Raw genomic sequence first — 20342 nt, 5'->3', positions numbered from 1 at the left:
TGTCTGACCAAAGTCCAAAACCCAAAGATATTCAATTTATAATGATTAAAAATGGCAAAAAAAAAAAAAAAAAGGAACAGTCGTCCAGCAGTAACAAGTTTTTTTCTGTTTTTTTTTTTTCAAAGTATGACAGACTGACACAGTTATCTATAATCCAATTTGTTGATGAATCATTTCCTGATGAGTCAAAACTCCTTTTAGCCCATTTTTTCAGTGGCTTCACAAAAATGCTACATCCCACCAACCCAATGTTCAATAGCCGAGGATCATTTCTGTGGAGAAAAGATGTAAATGTTGGTCACGTGGTAACGCTTAAACTTAACCTATCAATGACTTAAATTGATAGATTGCAGGCCCAAAGTCATTTATCTCCATATGCTCTACTTTTACCATCTTCACATGCTTCTACCCTGCATCTTTCCTCTCAACCTTTTTCCTCCCCCACCCTGGTCCATTGTGGAGACTTGCATAACAACATGACACGCTGGAAAACATGAGCTAACCCCCCCACCGCCACCACCACCACCACCACCACGCCCCTCAAGAGGCATAAGAGTGCATATGTCTGTGAAAGGGAGAGAGAGACTGTCTGGCTCCCTGACCTCCATCACACATCCACAACACACATGCACACACACACACATACCCCCTGCTTCTACAGTCACTGCAGCCTGTAGACACAACGGGATCCACACACACACCAGCTGAATTCAGTCATCTGGAGCGGTAAAACGCAGGATCAGGAAAGGAGTGATAACTTTTTCTGTCAGCTGGTAACGATGACAGAAGAAAGAGGGCGTGCCGGCGTTTTCAATAAATTCCTCAAGCCGTTTTGAACACACCCTCATCATGACAGCCAGCCTGGAGATCACTGGAACAAGTGCAGCAGTGCGCTTTTCTCGCAAGGCTTGTCTCAGCTGTGAAAACATCCTTCCACCTGCCCACCATACACACACACACACACACATACAGACACTCACCTGCTTGTCAATCACTTCTCACAGGCTACAAATCTATGAATTGTATCGCTGTGGCATTAGCAGCTGTTTCCACTGATTTAACCGGGTTTTACAGAGTTCACACACTCTTCATCATTATGAAATACCACACATAAGCTCAGCCATATTTCTATAAGCCCACCAATTACACACACGCAGAACTCAAATCCATCCTCAAAGTGGTGATAAGAAACATTTGGGCCACAGCCGGCGCGTTACCTCCACACTAATGTGCTCTGCTGAATTTCGTTGGGTTGTTTTAGTGAGCGGCTGAGTTACGTGCTAAATTTTCCCCTCTTCGCCATGAAAGAAAACATTACTTTTAGGGGTTGCTAGGGAAACCTGAATCTTTGTAAGAAAAGCATTGTGGTCTGGAGACAAGCGTTGTAAATTACAAACTCCATCGGCACGGTGGAATTCCTGGCACGGAGTCGGCCAGCGCTCTGAGGCTGAGGCGGGCGGGGAAAGCTGGCACACGGGACTGTGCACAGGATGGATAATATATATCTTCACTTTTCTTTATATCATTTTCTGCTGCATTTTACAGTTTATGACACACGGGGAGGGAGGGAGACGGAGGCAGCATGGAAGGGGGGGAGTGGGATGTGGTGGCCTGGGTTTGTGTGCTGCTGAATTCATCCTGCACATAACAGTTAACATGACAGAACTAATGGAGGTTACATGATTTCACATTCCTTTGATTTATGACTCAAGTTTCCATACAATTACTTTGTGGATTATAATACGCTGGGTTAGGCAGGTACAGTATGGTATCCATGTGCTGGCTTGCCTCTCATCTGTTGCTACTGTATGTGCTGCAAACAGTCCCATATGTGCCGGGCAGAGATTTGTCGACGACACTCAATTCAATTCAGCAATTGACTATTAAAAATCAGCGTTATCATCATTATCACATTATCTACCAAACTCACTTTTCAAATTCACCCAGGTTTGCAAACATGGTGTTGTTTACTGATGTATTCCGCCTGATATAAAAGTATTCATACATTTGTTTTGATTAATTTAAAAAAGATGTGAGAGGCAGAATTCGTCAAAGAGGCTGGAACTTCAATCAATTCACAAAATCTATTGACGAAATTTCAGTGCACAGAGCTTCAGGTTGTTTTACTGAATACCAAGTGTAAAACACACCTTTGTATGCTATCAGATTGAAGTCCTGAGAGTTAAGAAGGTCGGTGGTTGAAAGTATAAAACAAACTATTTTTGGATGGCTCTGGGCAGAGGATGGACACAGAATAACAAGTACAGATTCTACGCAGTGTCCTGACCTTCAGTGTGTAAGGTCTGCTCATCTACAACTGTCCTCCTGCTAGATATAACAACAACTTGTTTGTGTGTCTCTCTCCGTCCACAAAGGATTAACCTATGGAATGATGTGATCCGCAGAGAAAGGGATCACAGGGTGCGGCCGTCTAAACCCGTCCCTTGCATTCTTGTCTTCCCTTTCTCTCTGCTGCCATTGGTCGCCGCCGTCCCTGTTACTTTCTCTTCCTCAGAGCGAACGTGTTACAGTCAAGTCAGTCAACCCACCTCCTGCTCTCCCTGTGCCTTTGTCGCTTGCTCTTGCCTCTGTCCCTTTTCCCCCCCCCACTTGCCTCCATGGGAACTGAGGTTAACTATGCACAACAGGATTTCTGGCTGTGTCAGTGTTTCCTTTCACCGACTGCTCTCGTGCACGTACAGCAGCATACAGTTCTCTCTCTGAGACAAGCTTGGTTAAAGATCCCAGGAAATGTGACGACACCTACACACACAGACGTACGCACTTGAACAAAGTTCGCAAAAAAAGACATACCAGATCTCCATTTGATGATGTCATTGAACTCTTCGTTGACTCCTCCCTCTGCAGTGTCTCCGTGTGATGCCATGATTCCCAATTAATCCAATGCTAGTGTCGATTGTGTGATAGAGCGTCAGACCTCTTGAGACAAAGATGAACCTGTAAATAAGAATAGAAAACTTAAAGTCAAAATCCCTCTCTTCCATACTTACCTACCATCAGTACTTATAAGGATAAAACACATTGCTTCTGCTGGCGCCTTTCTGCTTGAAAGTATGACCTTATGCTGTGGAAACTAATCTCATAGAGAGGCCTGGAAAGTGGAGGTGTCACATGCATTGGAGCTACACACACACACACACACACACACACACACAAACCATTCAAACATGGTCACACACACACACACAGGAAGACCTGGCACTTGATGAGGAACAACATAGGTCATTAAAACACTAACAGCTGCTTGAGACTTCACACACCTCGATGTCCACTCAGAGGTGATGGGGGAACTGCTTCACACCATGACAACCTTAGCACTGATTTATGTGTAAAACGACTCCTGTCATAGTAATTGAAGCTGACAGTTATTGCTAAAGACTTTTGTAAGGCTCAGGAACAGAGTGGTCAATTATCTCAAGAGCCTGAAACACCCACAAAGCAAGGAAATAGAAAGTCTGTTGTTTTTTTTCTTACAAAAGTTTCTTTTATCTAAGACCCTGGACACTTCTCTGATTGATTTCTTTTGAACGGGTGCAAGTTAAGAGAGTTTCCTTTAAGGAATGAATGAATGAACAATTAGATTTCAGTACAAACGGTACTGTTGTTCCTATACACGATACTGTCAGTTAGCTCTCAAATGAAACAAATCTCCAAATGATCATTTTGACCAAAGCAGTAGATTATAGTTGTTATGGATTATAATTGCTGCAGTTTTTGAAACATGCATTTTACTGTAGCCTCAATGCATGTGCTTGTGGCCAGTTTCAATTCAGACCCAATCACCCTCACTTCCCAAAAATAGCTCGCTTTGACCATGAAAGGAGTTTATGTGTAGTTTTTATCAAGCAGTGTTCTTGAGGGATGATGCAAGACCCAAAAATAACAACTGTAAACTAAGGGAAGAGGCAGTCCGATCCATCATGCTGGTGTCTTTACAATTTCGGTTCCTCTCACTGTGAAAGGACTGGTTTTGACAACCAAGGCAAAACAACTGGAGAGACACAGTCACTTTAATCTTGACTCTAAAGCTGTAGTGCATTTACACAAGCACACAGTGTAGCAGCCTACAAAACAATACCTGGGTGTCAGTGCCTTGGCTTGAGCTCAGTGAATTTAAAACACTTCTACATTGTATTAATCTCTGTCTGGGTTACCGCCTTCCTGAGAGACAGAAAAAACACACACTGATCCTGCAACAAAGCATTTAAAGGGACATTAAAACAGTAAATCTAAAGTGGCCTTGTTATAGTTATTGTTTTATTACTTGGCTATGACTGCAGTAGGCTATGTGAGCTTACCTGAAGAGCTACGTGCAGCACAAACATTTATGATTAATTTTTGTAGTTTATTTCTAAGTTGCTTTTTTGTTTGTTTCCTAAAAAGCTTAATTTTGGACCCAAAATCCGACTATCAGATACTCAACACTCACTCACAGGTCTAAAGCCTTTCATGGATCCAAGTCCCACACTGACTCACCTCTGCTGTCACCAAGGAGTCAGGAGACGTGCTCACTCACAACAAGTCCAAAACGTGTGGAGTATGGACACACAGATACGGCCAAGTGTGTTTGGAAAAGTTGAAAAACTTTAGAAAGTACATCAATTCGCTTAATTTAAGGCATTTTCCTACGAAATACGAGGCATTCGTTTTAACTAACGCGCTGCTGACTAAAGACAACCGTCCTCAAGCGCATCCAGTATCCACAATGTGCTATTAAGAAAAAAAAAAGGGAAAAAAGCTTTGAGACGCCTTTTTTTTTGCCACGAAAAGCACAAAGCACAAGTACCGTAGTGTTGGGGAGCTGACAGCAGGCTGCCTCCTGGAAACGGAGAGATGGTTATTACATTTCACGCGTCAACACCGCGGTCCCGTGGACTCAGGTCCCACAACTTTGTTCCTGTTGCTTACTTGACTCTTTCTCTCCACTGCTTGTTCGGTCAAGCGTCGCGGTGTTAGCCACACATGGCGGAAACGCTTCGACGTGCCTTTCAAAGTAAAAGGCACTAGGAAGTTGAACCCCCTGGCAAAATCAGCCGCTTTTCTGATAAGTAGTGTAATTTTTCAATATGTTAACATGTTCGGTGATGTAGTACTTTAATTACATGGAGGCTTCTTTTCTTATTGTTGTTGCCTATTTTTAATAAACCGTCGCGTCAGTCAGATTTATTTTGAAGGTTTTTACCGGAAGCATAGCACTCACTCAGGGTGACTTGACAGTGGACTTGAGCTTTTCCCTCTGGCTGTAAAAGTTTTCCTGACGCGGAGATGGAAACATGGCGCGGTGGGCGTCACGTGACGTAACACCAGCGAAACCAGTGATTCCCACTGGGATACAAAAAGCTTTAAAAAAAAAAACTGTGTGGAACAATAACTGCTGTTTATAAGGACAAGTGATTTATTTTTGAAACTCTTCCTCATAAACGCACTATAATTTGATTGTTTGCACCAAACCATGCGTTTTATTGTCATATTTTTGTAAAGTTGTATTCACCAGAATGATAAATACAATTGACTATAAACAAGCAGCAAAGCCACAGTGTTTCAAAAAGAAAAAGAAAAAAACTCTTAGCAAAGGTACTGCAAACTGGTTAAAGCATCAAAATGGTGCTCATTCAATTGCATGTAGTAAGAGACACAGAACCTGTCAGTAACTTTAGTAGGCTTATATAGACCTATATTATTGGATTGTTAATACTCTTGCATGAACATGTAAGCTGTATTTAGGGTCAATGCTGTGGCTGGTCCAGGTCAGTGGCCCAGTTTGACCTACTTCATACTGTTGGTAAAACAGATTAACCACTTTCTGCTGTGTATTTTTTGGTCTAATGTAATGTATATGTATGGTACATTTAAACAAATCTGGCATACTGAGTTACTTTCCAACACTATTTAACAGAAAGTCTTGTAAATTATTGGGCAAACAAAAGATAGGTCATTAAAAATGGGTTTTGATTTAATCTAAAATCTTCACGTTTCTTATACCATGGCAAACTAGTCCAATAGAACATCAGTGACACAGATTTGCATACAATACAGAATGTATAAATCCACTCTATGTAATTTAAGTTATTTTAAAATTAATGAACTTTATTTATGTATCACATCTCAGTCACATACAGAATGTAAAAACCCCTAAATAGCAGACAACTGGAAATACAAATATGTTTAAAGGTATAGGAAAACAGAATTACAACATATTAAAAAAAGATAACTACAATATAAAATACAATAATTACAATTTCCATAAACCCCTTCAATTGAATCAGATTTCCTTTATTATACTGTGTTGTGTGTTTCCCTGAAAAGCAACAACTTTTCCAGTACATAAGGGGACTGAATAATAGATTAAGGCACCTTGGAAAGAGTCTCTGTGGCTTTGGAGATGCAGAGATGTTGATCCTCCATTGTAAGCCTTCATCCTTTTCCCTCCCTCCTCTCAGTTGTCAGGCTCCTTTGTGGATACTTCCACACACAGTACAAACAAGGAGCTCAGTTTCACAAATTAGTGCTCTCTTAGGCTTCGAACACCGATCAAGTGACACTATATTTGTTTGGGGGTTGTAATAGAGGGAGTAACAAGACAAGTGGGAACTTAAACCTGAAATTCACAGACATACAAAAGGTAAAACAATACATTTTGTGACAAAACTACTTAATATGTGACATACAAACATTGTAGGACCTTTATGAAATTTCAACAGTCTTGAAAAGATAACTTTTCTACCCAACAACTTTTTTATCTATGAGGCTATGGTTCTGAAAACTAGGCTACTTCAGAAGAGCTGTTGCAGCTATTTTCTGAGAAGCTTTTCCAGTGGCAGACTCAGATGACTGGGTATCTATGAGTCCAAGGCATCGCCCTTGCAGAGAAATTATAGGGATGAGAGTGTGTGGGCCTCCAGTGAGCCAGTGCTGGACTCCAGCCCAGAGAGCGCAAAAAGGGCTTGCAGTGCCCTCTCCTGTCCCATATATGCAAGTACCCCTAAAACATTAACCACATTTATTTAGTAAAACATATAACAGTTACATAAAAGAACAGTTTACAGTGTTGTAAAGTGTCCAACGCAATAGAGGGGAAAATACCTCGTATCACAACAGACAGTTTGACAGTGTTATGTCGATTTATGCATAGCCTATATTGTGTGTATTTTTGCTGTTGCCATACATGTGGCGGTTCACGGGAGTCTGCAGCATACATTACAGATTACATTCACCTCACAAATCGTAGCTTTGTGTTGCTGTGTTATCATGCCGTTGCGACAAAGATGTTTCTTGTGTTTACCTGCGGCTCTTGCATGAAGGTGACAGCATCAAAACAGTTTACCAGGAGTGGGGTTCGAACCCACGCGGACATATGTCCATTGGATCTTAAGTCCAACGCCTTAACCACTCGGCCATCCTGGTACATACACCATTTCCTATCGTTCTTTCCCTTCAAAAAAATAATCATTCATCTAGGTTATGTGGAAAACATTTTATCTTCATAATACCAAATAACAACTGCGCTGACCCATAATGTTCTTCGTCGTGGTTCCGTGTCCCCATGGCAACTACGGCAACTATGACGCTAGTGCAATGCTAGCTGCTAACTTGGTAAGTAGCACCGAAGCACACTTGCTAATGGTGCAGCGTTTCAACAAACTACCGGACTACCTTTATATATATATAAATAAAAAGGCTGTGGTAAAACAAACCACAAACGAGTTTATTGGCTTGCGAGAACCCTTCCTATAGTTAAAATGCCAACAGATAAACAGCTGACCTAGATAACTAACTAGAACCAGCAGCTAACGTTAATAACATTAGCGTGTAGTTAGCATATTATGCTAAGTGATACAGCACAAGTTTCAGCAGATTAGAGACTCTGCACGATTCAGCCACACATGACGGTGAGTGCGGCTATCACTAACGTTACGTTACACCATGCACGATGGCGAAGCAATAGTTTCGGATTGGTTTGTTTTTAGAACCAGTATGTAGTCATTAACGGAGTCAGAAGCGATCAAGTAAAGTCCGCAAAAACTTTGACAACCTGAAGTGACCCTATCGCTGCTTCGAGATGTTTCAGCGCCTGTCGAAGAGAGTCTGTTATGCAAGACAGACGCAGTCAAGTCATCATTCATTCATTTTAATACATATGTATTACATAAATTCCATGCTACGAGTGCAGTTTCAAATTAAAACAGAAACAGAAACGGCGTAATAGACTACATAAACTACTGGATCTGGGCGCCCTGAACCTACCTCGACAGCTGTTGATCCAATTTCACTTTCTGTTGGATCACAGTACAATCTGGCATGCCATCTCAGTGCTGACTCCACAACTGTCTTACTTTACAGTGTACATCAGCTAATATCAGTGGATCAGATGGCATTCCCCGGTGGTAAAGCTTAACAGCATGTGTGGCTCTTAAGAATCTGGACGATCCAGTTGATTTGAATTTCCCCCTTTCTCCAACTGGCCATGAGGTGTCAGTGTCTATTTTTAGCACCCAAAGAAAAACTTCATATTGCTATTCTTTGAGATCCCTAGCCTATATCCTGCTCAGCCCACAACAGTGTCTCTAACCATCTGATCATAAAACCTAACTGGTTAGTCTTAAAACCAGCATGACACACCTGTTACCATCTTTAGCAGTATCAGCTTTCACATTCTTACTTCTGTCTGCCTCAAATTCCTTCCTCTAAGTGTACAATAGTCCAGGAGAAGTTTTCCGCTTAAGTGTGCCCATAGGTCACCGCACCATGACATTTCTTTATAACTTTGATTTATTTTTTGCTGCATTTCTGCGTAGTTGCCACAAATGCATCTCATTTTGCACCACTAACTGCATTTTGTCAACTCTCCTTACATTCTTGCTGCTTGCTACTCTCATGACTCCAATTCTTCTGAAACTCTTTCCCGCATGACCCATCCAACTAAACTGGCATTTTGCCAATGACAACAACATGGTTTTCATTTGTCAAAACAGAATTTATTTTCCATACTGCTTAAAATGTTAATTATTTCACCATAAATTAAAGTTACTTCATCTCAAAATGTAGGCCTCTCTCTGGCACCCACAATCACAAAGGATTAATTTTATTGAGTTATTTTACTATAAATTAAACTTCAGACAGCTAGTAACATCAAACCTTACATCAGGTAGAGTGATACAGTTTGCTTCTCTTTTTGCAAAGGGAAAAACTGAGTGTCCTTGTAAAGGTTAGATTTACCATGAATAATACACACTGCATAACACTTCTTGCCAGTTGTTTTTACACAGGTTAATATTTGAAATGATTTCTATTTGAAATCATCCGTATAAAATGTCCACATTCATGTCTAAAATAATTGGTTGTGTCTCCAACAGGGCAGACAGGGACAACACTGAGTAAAAGGATTTTTCCTCTTGTACTGAAGCGCCCTCTTCATGTCAACATTAATCTTTTCAACATATTCTTCAGTTCTGATCACATTATTCTCAATGTTATTGAGCATGCATCCCTGCTCTTCTACCAGCATGGCCATATTCAGGAACAGTTCATGGACGTCCTTCATCCTGGCCTCCAGCTCCACCAGTTCCTTGTGTCTGCCTTTCATCTCACACATTGCCCAGCGGTGTGAGCGTGCACCTTGTGTCTGCAAACTCTGGGACAGCTCGTTCCATCCCTCACCTTTTTTGTCCACCAGATCATCCAGCTGTTCATCATTGATATCAGACCCCATAATGGATGCCTGCCTCTGGATCCTCCCCCGACATGTACTCCTCTGTTTCTCTTCAGCCTCATTGTAGTCTCTCATGACAGCATGGAAGGCACGGGTAAGTGTGTCGTACTGAGCTCTGGCAATGCGGCCAACAGCTGAGTTTGGACCTTCTTGCTCTTCCAGCTGCTTGCTGTCCTTACCTAGAGTTTGCAGGCGGACATGAAGAGCCTCTCCACGTTGCTGGATCGCCCTGGCGATGCAGTCAGAGTCCTTTTTGAGAAGGGTGAGGCGCCGCACAGAGGTCCCAAAGCGTTCATTGTGTATACTCAGACGCTCAACCTCTAAGCGGAGCAAAGTGATTTCCTTGCGTATGATATGGGCATCCTTCAGGATGTCTTCAATAGCTGAGGAGTTCTCAAACACCACTGCCTGTTGAGACTGAATGATGTTTTCTTCGTCTTCCTCATCACAGCTGTCCTGCTCCTCACTAATGGTCTGAAGCCTCTCCAGCAAGTCCCGCATTCTGCCTGAGAGACCAAGTGAAAACCAAATGTTTGTTATTGGGCTCATTTTTACTCTAACTTTTGATTTCATGCATTATCTTCATAAGCATTTAACTTTAAGATACACAACTTCCCACAACATGGAAATTGATATGGTAACAATTTATACTGGCTGACTATGTACAAGTAACTGTATAACTGTAGCACAACCACAACCCACAATATTTACTTGTAGTGGGTTTTATGTCTATGGTGAAAAACAATGACAGCTCTGAGCTCTCGCACCTGAGTGGAAGGTAGTCATTAAAACCAGGAACAAGGAAGACACTTAGAAACTTAGACAAAAGAAACATAATGCCAGAAGACATGTGTGATATATGTTTGTCTGAATTGTCACGGGATATTAATTTTGTCAGTCTCACGGTGAATGAGAAGTTCAACATTGTAGTGTGGCTTGCCTATATTATTGACATTTACCCTCTTACACAGTCTCATACAATCTTTACAGAGAAAAGCCATTTCCTCATTCCTTATGCCTCACACTGGTAAAAGATCAGGAAACCTTTCGAAAGGTGTCTCAAAACATGACAAAACAATTCAACCTTGTCTTAACTTTGTCATGATTGCCATTGAATCAATACTAACCTTGCATTCTGTCTAAGCAGTGGTAGCATCAATCAAACCCTATCAATTATCCACTTGTCACCAGCTGTCTCCGCAGCAACAAAATCAAATGCCACTCATGGACCTAAAATGGACCTCGGGCCTGAAATTAAAAAAGATCTCACCTGTTGAGACTGGCTCCCACAGTTTCAGAACACAATCCTTCAGTGTTTCCTTCTCTCATTTATTTGGTCCAATGTGTTTGAGGAAAGCATCTTTTTATTCTGACAAAAGAAGCTGGCTGTTTGCGTGAGTGTGACTGCCGCCTCCTACTCCCAGGTGACAGATAGGCCCTCCCATTGTGACATGACATGAGTACTTCCTTGAAGAGAGATGCATTTTTTCTTTTTCTTTCTTCCTCCAGATTCTTTTCACTAAAGGAAACAGGGGTCAGTACAAGTACAACGGCATTCCTTTCAAATTATGCGACCAGGTCAGTTCCTGAAAAATTTTGATTGGAAATCTAACAAATTAAACTTTTTGACAGTCCACCATTGGATCAATGGGGATGTCAATTGAGATGAAGGGACCCTGCATGTTTGTTTGTTTGTTTTTTACCATATTCAACATTTTTAGTTGTAAACCTGGTGTGACTGTGTATCAGAGTGAGAATTTAAAATTTAAGTATACAATTAGAGTGAAACTCATTAAAGGGGACATATTATGGAAATATAACTTTTTGAAGGCTCTTTAACATATATTTGGGTATTTGGCTCTTTATTTGGGTGTTTGGCTTGCCTTCTGGCCCCCAAAACGTGAGAATTGACAAAAAAAAATCTGTGTGCAGGCTCCCTAGGCTGAAATCCACGTGGTTTTACTAGCTGTACCCTCAGTTGTCTTCCAGTGATGTAACTAGGATTCAAATTTGCATAATCCCACCCCTACCTGGGACTGGTAGAATGGGTGGGGTGGGGCAAGCAGTGGTTCATTTGCATTTAAAGGGACAGGCGTTGAAACTAGCCGTTCTGAACAGGGCTGTTTTGAGAGTATCAAAAGAGATGTGATGTTTGATCCTTGGAGTATTTTGAACAAAGCATGTCACAGATATGTCTTTAAGACACCTGAGAACTATTTTAATTTGTGGAAAGGGGGCATAATATGTCTCCTTTAAGTCTTTATTTTCATGTATTGATGTAGATTTCAACAAGGACAAACACGCTCATGCTGTATTTTAATACAGTTGTTTATGTTGTATACAAGACACCACAAAAATAGACAAAACAAGACATACAGTGATAAAAAGGCAGTGAAGAATCAGATTATATACATAACAGAACATTGACAGAATGCGCAACATCAAGACTGATAATAGATCTCAAGACAAAATGCTGTTAGTCACCAGTATCCTCAGAAAAGATGATAAATATGAGAAAATAATGGACAAAATGGCTATTTTCTATCAACTCATGAATTTCATAATTTATATATGGTAATGCTGAAAATATTTTCATTTGCATCACTCAGTCATAGGGGAGTATGTTCTGATTTGAGATACCTGCCTCAAATCTTTCATAAATATACTACAGAGGGAGTACCTAAATATAATTTTAAAATATTTTATCTGAGTGTGTTTGTCTCTCAATCTAGGTAGACGTCATTGATTTAACTTTTTTTTTCCATTCTCTATTTTACTTCCTGGAAAAATGGCATGCTGTTAAATACTTAGTGACAAACAGATGACGTATTTCCTTAAGATGTTCTGTCTTTGTTTACCTGGACAGTAATTTGCATATCTTCCCATCCCTCTCTCCATCTCTATACTGCATGATTATTAGTCAACACATGGGAAACAGCTGCAAAACATCTTTCTAAATGGGTTGTTACTGACATGACGTTTGGCCTTGCCGAGTTTGACAAGGGCAACTTGTAAGTGTTCATCAGTTTTCTGAACGTTAGTTTGGATGGCGTCCAGCATGGGACCCTGCTGCTCAACCAGCAAGGCAATGTCCAGGAAAATCTCATGGATGCCGTTGATACGCGCCTCCAGTTCCACCAGCTCCTGGTGACGTTTCTCAATCTGAGTCAGAGCTGATCGAGCCGTTTTACCTTCAGCCACCATGTTGTCATTAAAGACGTACCACTGGCCATTCTCTATCATGTCATCTAGCTGCTCTCCTGTCACCTCGCGGCCAACGATCTCCATCTGCCTTTGGATCTGGGATTTACAGTTGTCCCGATGGCTCATCTCAACCTCATTATAGTCAAACATAGCATCACGGAAGCCATTACTAAGACAAGCATACTGGGTTCTAGCAATACGTGTAATGGCAGAATTTGAACCATGAGCTTCCTCTAGCTTGTGGGCTGTACCGTCCATGTCCTTCAGACGTGTTAGAACATTCTCAGCCCGAGCCTTGATATCAGCACCTATGGCGTTGGAGTCCCTTTTAATAGTGCTCATGGTGGTGACACCCTGGTGCATGCGGGCGTTCTGCTCACGGAGCCGTTTCACCTCCAAACGGATGAGTTGGATTTCTCTGTGGATTTCTTGTGTCTGGGAAAAGACCTCCACCAGAGCAGGGCTGTTGTCAAACACTACTGCCTCATGGGGTAACTCCTCCTCCAGGTCCACATTACTGAAGGAGTCGGAGACGGTGGACTCTGCGTACTCCATCGGCTCCACATAGCTGCTGGACATTTCCTGCAGGTGGCTCAGTCTGTCCCTCATGGTTAGGGCTAGAGAACAAGTAAAAAAAAATAGATTCAGATGTTGAGATGATTTCTGTCTGTTTATCTTTCTTCTAACACACGAAAGTAAAGATGGATAAATAAAAGTGAGCTGGAATTGACTTTTTGCTATGCAGAGATTAATGAAACAAAATCAAAGCCAGATCCAGACAGCATTTACAAAACAAACATTTCCTCTGTCTATTTCAAGCTGCCTTGCCTGTTCAAAGGTATGTTCTTTCTTCCTTCAGATACATCCCACCCAGTACCAGTCAGTGGCCTAACAGGTTCCCTGAAGAATAGTCCAAGGTGTTGCTTCTCACCAAACTAGTTCTGTTAACTTTAGATCTGTCTGACGTCTTCACCCACACATCCAGTTTAACTCTTCATCTCTAACCGGGGCATCGGACAATACAAGTCAGACTTTGGATATCTATCTATCCGTCTATCTATCTAAAACTTTTCCTATGTGCAATAATGAGCCTAATGACATCATTAGAAGGCATTTGAAAGGCTATTTAGACCAAACATAAGGAACTCTTGTCTAATGTTGGTGTTTTATTTTGCTATTTTTGCTGGCCAATAACACAATCCATTAACAGTTCCTCATTGGGTTAAAATCGACTTGATAAAACATTGGAATTGACCAATTCTGATACACAGATGTAAGTCAACATGTTGGAAATCACTGTTCAAGACTACTGCAACATTAACAACTTAGTACTCTTAGGAAAACATTCATGCCTTTATAGTCATTTCTCAGATGACCTGTGGGCTAACTGTTTATGGTCTCATGGTTAAAATATTAAAAACGAGTATAACAGGCAATATAAGCATTTTGTGGGTACCTTTCAACTTGATGAAGTAAATTCAGGACATATGGTAAAAGCTATCTCCTCTGGGGTTATTTTGAAAGAAATTACAAAAGAAGGTTCTACTTTTTTTCTTTTCTTTTACAAGTTTAGCTCACTATATATTTAGGTCATAGCCTTGTGTCTGTCTTCTCTACAGATTTGCAACATCAACACATCAACATCATGATCATTTCCAACAGTTCATGTGGCTACTATCAACAGCTGGCTGAAGTTTCATCAAGTCTACTCAAATTAATTCATGACGGCATGACTAAGGCATAGATCCTCACCTGTGTCGCTCAGATGTCCACAGATATCAAACGCTGTCCTTGAATGTAAGGTGGCCGCGGGGCCGCAGCACCATCATACACAGGTGAGCACAAACTAGAGGCCCTAGATGCGTAACGCAGCTATCTTTGGAGCAACAGCCCGTGTTCAACAGTGGCTTTGTCAGGTTGATGCGTTGGGCCACGCCATGTAATGATGTGACTTCAGGAATGAGGCCCGGTCGGTTTGGCCCTGCAGTGACGCTGCGTCTCAATTGGACAAGACGGGGTGTGAACAGCTGGGGTGTGTGCGTGTCGAGTGAGTGCCAATTTAAACACACAGGCCATGTCTTTCTTTTTTATACACGGGTAGAAAAAAATAAGTAGTTATTGCTTAGCTCAGGACACGTGCTTTGTTGGAGACTTCTCTCTGTGAAGTTATCATGATGACGACTTTCAATTACCAATCACAGCGTCTTTGTTCCCTGGTCTAAAGTCGCTGCTGAGGACATGTTTATCCGAGTGTTGAGACAGAATAGATACCTGACTGTTCAGGAGCAGAGTGAGACAAGGCGGTGCCATGATGTGTAGTTTTCTAATGCCACGCCCACATCCCCCAGATATGCCCACATCCCACTGGTAACATGGATTTATAAAGTAAATTGAAATAAATAACCTTTTACCCAAATATAATGCAAGTAGCCTATTATTAGGCTATTTGTTATCTTAAAATGTAGGAACTGGACACACTTGATTTGCACTTCAGTCTACATGCACAGAGTCTATACCGTTTTGTTTTAATGTTTCAGAGAGGTGTTGATTTGATCATTTTGGAGTACCGGTATGTAGTTTGTGGTGCTGTTGAATTGTTTCGCATTATTGCATTCTGTTTATTAGCCTATATCCCTATAAATGGGGTGGGCAAAAAATAATAATAGAAACCCAAATGCAATGCAATACCTACAGTTCAACAACACATTGAGTTATATTTCAGTCAAAATGAACAGCTGATGTGATGTAGCTACCTGGATGCAGCATCAGAAGCTGGATGTCCTCTCCCATGGCCTCCTCCTCTAGTTGACCCAGTCTGTCTCCATAGTGAGCCTCTTCACTGTGGCCTTGCTCTGTTTTACTGTTGCTTTGTATTTTTAAGCTGTCCCTTTTCAGCTTGAACAGGGCACAGCAGAGATTGTGCAGTGTAATTGTGGAAAATGTAGTATTTTTTATTTTTTGGTAAGTGTCTTCATGCAACACTTGTTCAGATAATAATACAAAAAGACATACTTGTAATACACAGCACATACACACAAAAACACTTTAAGTATTTTATCTTTAAGTATTTACATATAGATGAATGAATCTTAGGCATTTATATAATCCTCTAAAGATACATTTTTCCATAGATTTCTTATCACAACCCATTACAATTCTCAAAACTCTGTTACTGCAAGCACTGTGGTTGTTGGGCCTCCAGGAAAGTACCCCACCCTTTCAGTTGTCTCTCTTCCACTATTTACACAGTGAATACATCCTTTAACATCAGGGAAAGTCAAATCATGAGTCAAATGTATCTATCACAGCATCAGGAGTGGCTCAGTATGTGGTGGTTAGCACTGTGGCCTCACAGTGAGAATGCTCTAGTGACGTCTTGTGTGAAGTTTGCATCTCAAAGACACCTTAATAGGCTACATAAAATGGCAACTCTTAAGTGAGTGAGTCGGGTGGTTTATTTTTTTTTTTATCTTGGTCTTGTGCTGAATCTGCAATCTGTCCTGAGTCTTATTCGGCTGGAGTCGGCTCCAGCCTTCCATGACCATGTACAGATAATAGATGGATCCAAGCATTCCAAGCAGAAATCACATATTTGCCTCAAGGATCTTTGTAAACACTCTTTATCCTCAAAGGACCCCCTTCCAGAAGTTAATAATTCAGCCTAAATTATCTCTGTGGGGCCAGCCCCTAACCTTTTTGCATCATTTCTCACGCAGGCTACATTATCAGACTAGAGGATCTGACGCTGGGCGAATATATCAAGGTAGTAAAAAACATAGCCTTTTGTAAGGTCATAGTCCAAATGAATGCAGGTCATACTGTGAACCCAGGTGTCCTGAACTGACCCTCTTTCTGTGTCAATGTATCACGTGACTGCGCATGTTGGTGCAGCTTCCATCCTTTGAGACTGATGCGTTCAAGTGCAACTCTGATTTACAAATTCAGTCCTTCAGGAGACTCTGTAATAGGCAACTAGAAGCGAGTATCTCCATGCCCCTACTTAATAATAAGGTATAGACCCTGTGAAAAGGTGGTGGGTATTTTAAATTGTGGCCTTTAACCGAGAAGGAAACGTTAAAGCAGCGTTTTTCTTGTGTAGGCTAATCGCTAAAATCAGTTAGTAGCCTAGGTCTTATCTCAAGAACGTGACATGCACATTTTCTGACCCCCCCAAAACATCACATGGATGTTTCATATGCCGCCTCTTTCTTCTCTGCAGCCTATTTATGGTGGTTGTTCACTTAACTAGCGCCAACCCCTCTGAATGTTCACATTTCCGACTGTCCCTGAAGTCAACGCACCTCACCACCACCACCACCACCAGGACCCCGTCGCCTTCTTCCACACACAACTTTTCTTTTTGTTCCTCCCAGGGGGTTTACGTCCTCACCGGCTACGGCAACAACAGAAACAAACAGAGGACAAACTTGGAAGTAAAACAACAACAACAACAACAGCAACAGCGATCATGAAGTTGTCTATAATCCGCAGTGCTTGCAGCAATCTCCGGATGCAGCCAAGGAGCAGGGTCAGCGGCTTGTCCAGGAGATGCTTACCCGCCGCTGGTCCTGCAGCCGCCGGTAGCCGGTTGATTTTCCGGGCAGCGAGCGACGCCACCAACCGAGGAACCAGCCGAAAACTGGCCGACAACTTTGGGAAACAGTCCCGGAAGGAGGATGCCTTTGAATGCGACACTTCTTTGAGGCAAGACAGCAAAAAATAGTGTTGAACATCCCTCAAAAATCATGCATCACTCAGTTACCGTTGTCTCTACGTGTTGTTTTCCACATTTTTTTGTTATTTTTGTTATCATTTTTTACATTGTTTAGTAGTAGTATTTTTGGCTGAATTGACACAAAGCGATGGTCGGTTTTCTGCCGCGTTTTGGTTCTTGGCAAGCGGCCAGATCTGCACGTGTCCCCGGTAACATCAGAGGGTCTGCGGCCAGCTGATGTAACTTCACGTCGCTGTTGCCAGACATACGATGTGTAAAAAATATGGCTGAATATGTAGGGAACTGGGTTAAAACACTCTTGAATGAATGGGCGATTGTTAAAGAGGGTCACACTCCACTGAATTAGATGTTAATGTCATTTGTGTTGCATGTGGTGGTTGTTGCTGCTACAGTTGGATTTATTGTAGTTCATGTTTACATTGTGAACAATAGGTTAGTATGTTAACTCCACCTCATCTTGTCACGTGGACACAGGGATGGCCTATGGGTGGATGGCCACGTCCTAATTTCAGTTATTTTATTTACATGAAGCAATTGAGAGAGATTTGGGCTCAATTTACAATTGTTTATTTCATGTTTCTCTGCCAGTTAGTCCACAATTTCAGTGGTGACAATAGTATAGTAAAATCCCCTTGTGTGTTTGACCTCATGTATCTGTTTGGCTTGACTTCTGTCACAGGGAAGTGGTTCAGAGCACCAAGGAGGCCATGGTGGCCCTGCAGAGACGAAGTCCATCAATCCAACCTTTGATGGCCATTATTCAGGTATGCAGATAAGGCCACAGTTTTTTTTTTTGTGACTGACTTTACCATTTGACATAATTGGAGCATGTATGATCAGGTTTGTGTGTTTTTCTCATTGTGCCGATTTAATCTCAAAGTTAGGTGAAGACGACAACCTGTTGGAGATCAATAAGAAAATAGCAGGAAAGGTAATTTGCTCTCTCCTGCTGTGTTTTTGTTTTGTTTGCTTATTTTTTTCTGTGTTGTCAAACCATTCGAACACTTCAACATATGTCCGCTTACATGTCCACAGATTGGGTTGAACGTCACTCAGATTTGTCTGGGTAAAGAATGCAGTGAGGATGAAGTAAGTTAAACTGCCTCTCTTACTCATACAAACTCCTACTACCCTGTGATTGTTTAGCATGTCAGTGCATGATTTGCCGATTCCCTCTGGCAGTTTGTCAACCCCACATGTGATCACAGTGGTTGTGTGAACAATCAAGATAATCCAGAGTCTCACACACGCTTTATTCCATTAAACAATTACTCAACTGTAAATCAGTATTTCTCCACTGTTGCATGACTAATCCTCCATTTCCCAACTCGTGTACTCCATAGATTCTTCATAGGTTATGTTTTTAAAAAATGTTTTCCATCACATTATAACTGGACATAGGAATCACCATCTCAGCTGTAGGCTTCCTTTTCCAAGCTGGAAGCTGACTCTTGATGCTCACAGAAAGCGGAAACAGCTGGGAATGGCTCAGGAATTTCATCTGACAGTGAAAGATTTACATTACGGTTCCCGACCTTTGGAGGACTCTCCTGCTCTACTGATCTACTGCTCTACTTTCACACACCTTTCCCCCCAAAAATCACCTCTCTTTTTCATCCTTCTGGGATTTCCATCTTTATTCTTGCTCAGCCAGCAGAAAAGCTCTATACTGAATCTCTCTTTAATTTATGGTCTGTATCTGTTTTTTTTATCTGTGTTCATGCAGATTGTAGAGGAGGTGTTGAAACTGAACGAGGATCCCAGGGTGCACGGTGTCTACCTCCACCTTCCTCCAGCGGCACTCACGAGCCGAGTGCTTGACACTCTGAAACCTGAGAAGGATATAGACGGGTAAAGGCCATATAAGGTCATAGAGAAACTATATGATAGCTAAGTTTCCTGTTTTCACTTAGAAGTACGTATATCACTTCCTCATGGGAACAAATGTTTCAGTGGATGATTTTATGTAGCTGCTGGAGAGGTAAAGAGCATCAGCAGTGTATGTTTCTGCAGAGATAAATGCATTTACTCTCGTGGTGCTTTAAATTTCTGCACAAATCAAAAGGGGCTGCAGAGAATTAAGACAAAGTGAATGAGAAAATTACCGAGGCACCCCTCACAATCATCAGGAATTGAAGAGAACTGGTTCAGCTGAGGTCGATCTGTAAGGCACATTCATACAAATTAGTTTAGGTTCTGATGTAGAAAAAAGCTGAAATGTACAGTATGGTGCTTGTAATTTACTGCAGAAAGCTAGTTTATGTTGGTTTATGTTTTTTAAGGTGAATTATAATACATAATTTAACATGTTAAATTGAATTGCTAATGCATAAATGATCTATGAATGGTGCTTATTCTTTTTTTATTCCAAGTCTTTGATGGTACACAACCCTGTTATCCAGTTTACAAATAATGTCAATATACAGACCAATAAAAGGTGACTAGCTTTCTGGCAGATGACTAAGTAATTCATTTTGATATATTTACAGATATATGTCCATTTTTGTCTTGCAATAGGATGTCAGATTTGAATATAGGTCGTTTGGTACGAGGAGATTTGAGCAAAGGATTTGTGTCACCTGTAGCCAACACTGTCCTGGATCTACTGGAAAAACATGGTGAGTCTCTTTTAAAGGAAATTGGTCCCATGTTTGGTTGTTTTTGAATTTTTAT

General features: G+C 41.3%; 3 protein-coding genes across 6 annotated transcripts in view; 1 reads left to right on the top strand and 2 right to left on the bottom strand.

The window, feature by feature from the left end:
- The window catches only part of utrn (utrophin), a 173565-nt gene extending 168626 nt beyond the window's left edge, over nucleotides 1–4939 (bottom strand). For 2 of the 3 annotated variants that reach the window (XM_084001333.1, XM_084001335.1), the window contains exons 1-2: nucleotides 4808–4939; nucleotides 2815–2958 (exon numbers count right to left, since the gene is read on the bottom strand). In XM_084001333.1, coding sequence (XP_083857459.1) covers nucleotides 2815–2887 — 73 coding nt within the window. In that variant the 5' untranslated portion in view covers nucleotides 2888–2958; nucleotides 4808–4939. Of the gene's footprint in view, nucleotides 1–2814; nucleotides 2959–4497 lie in introns of all 3 variants that reach the window. The other variant, XM_084001334.1, reaches the window with a different exon arrangement.
- A 4407-nt stretch (nucleotides 4940–9346) lies between these two features.
- Nucleotides 9347–13543, bottom strand: stx11b.1 (syntaxin 11b, tandem duplicate 1; the record flags this gene model as incomplete). Its single annotated transcript, XM_084000256.1, has 2 exons — nucleotides 9347–10236; nucleotides 12658–13543. 2 exons carry the CDS (start codon nucleotides 13541–13543, stop codon nucleotides 9347–9349), a joined length of 1776 nt encoding a protein of 591 aa, XP_083856382.1.
- A 3859-nt stretch (nucleotides 13544–17402) lies between these two features.
- mthfd1l (methylenetetrahydrofolate dehydrogenase (NADP+ dependent) 1 like) overlaps nucleotides 17403–20342 on the top strand; it is a gene marked incomplete at both ends in the record, with an annotated part of 33703 nt that continues 30763 nt past the window's right edge. For both annotated transcript variants that reach the window (XM_084001074.1, XM_084001073.1), the window contains 6 exons: nucleotides 17403–17638; nucleotides 18349–18433; nucleotides 18550–18600; nucleotides 18705–18758; nucleotides 19396–19520; nucleotides 20187–20287. In XM_084001074.1, the coding sequence (XP_083857200.1) occupies nucleotides 17403–17638; nucleotides 18349–18433; nucleotides 18550–18600; nucleotides 18705–18758; nucleotides 19396–19520; nucleotides 20187–20287 (652 nt within the window). The remainder of the gene's footprint in view (nucleotides 17639–18348; nucleotides 18434–18549; nucleotides 18601–18704; nucleotides 18759–19395; nucleotides 19521–20186; nucleotides 20288–20342) is intronic.

This window comes from Trachurus trachurus (assembly GCF_905171665.1).
Source record: "Trachurus trachurus genome assembly, chromosome: 24".
Taxonomy (NCBI): Eukaryota; Metazoa; Chordata; class Actinopteri; order Carangiformes; family Carangidae; genus Trachurus; species Trachurus trachurus.
This window is presented reverse-complemented; position numbering and strand designations above follow the sequence as displayed.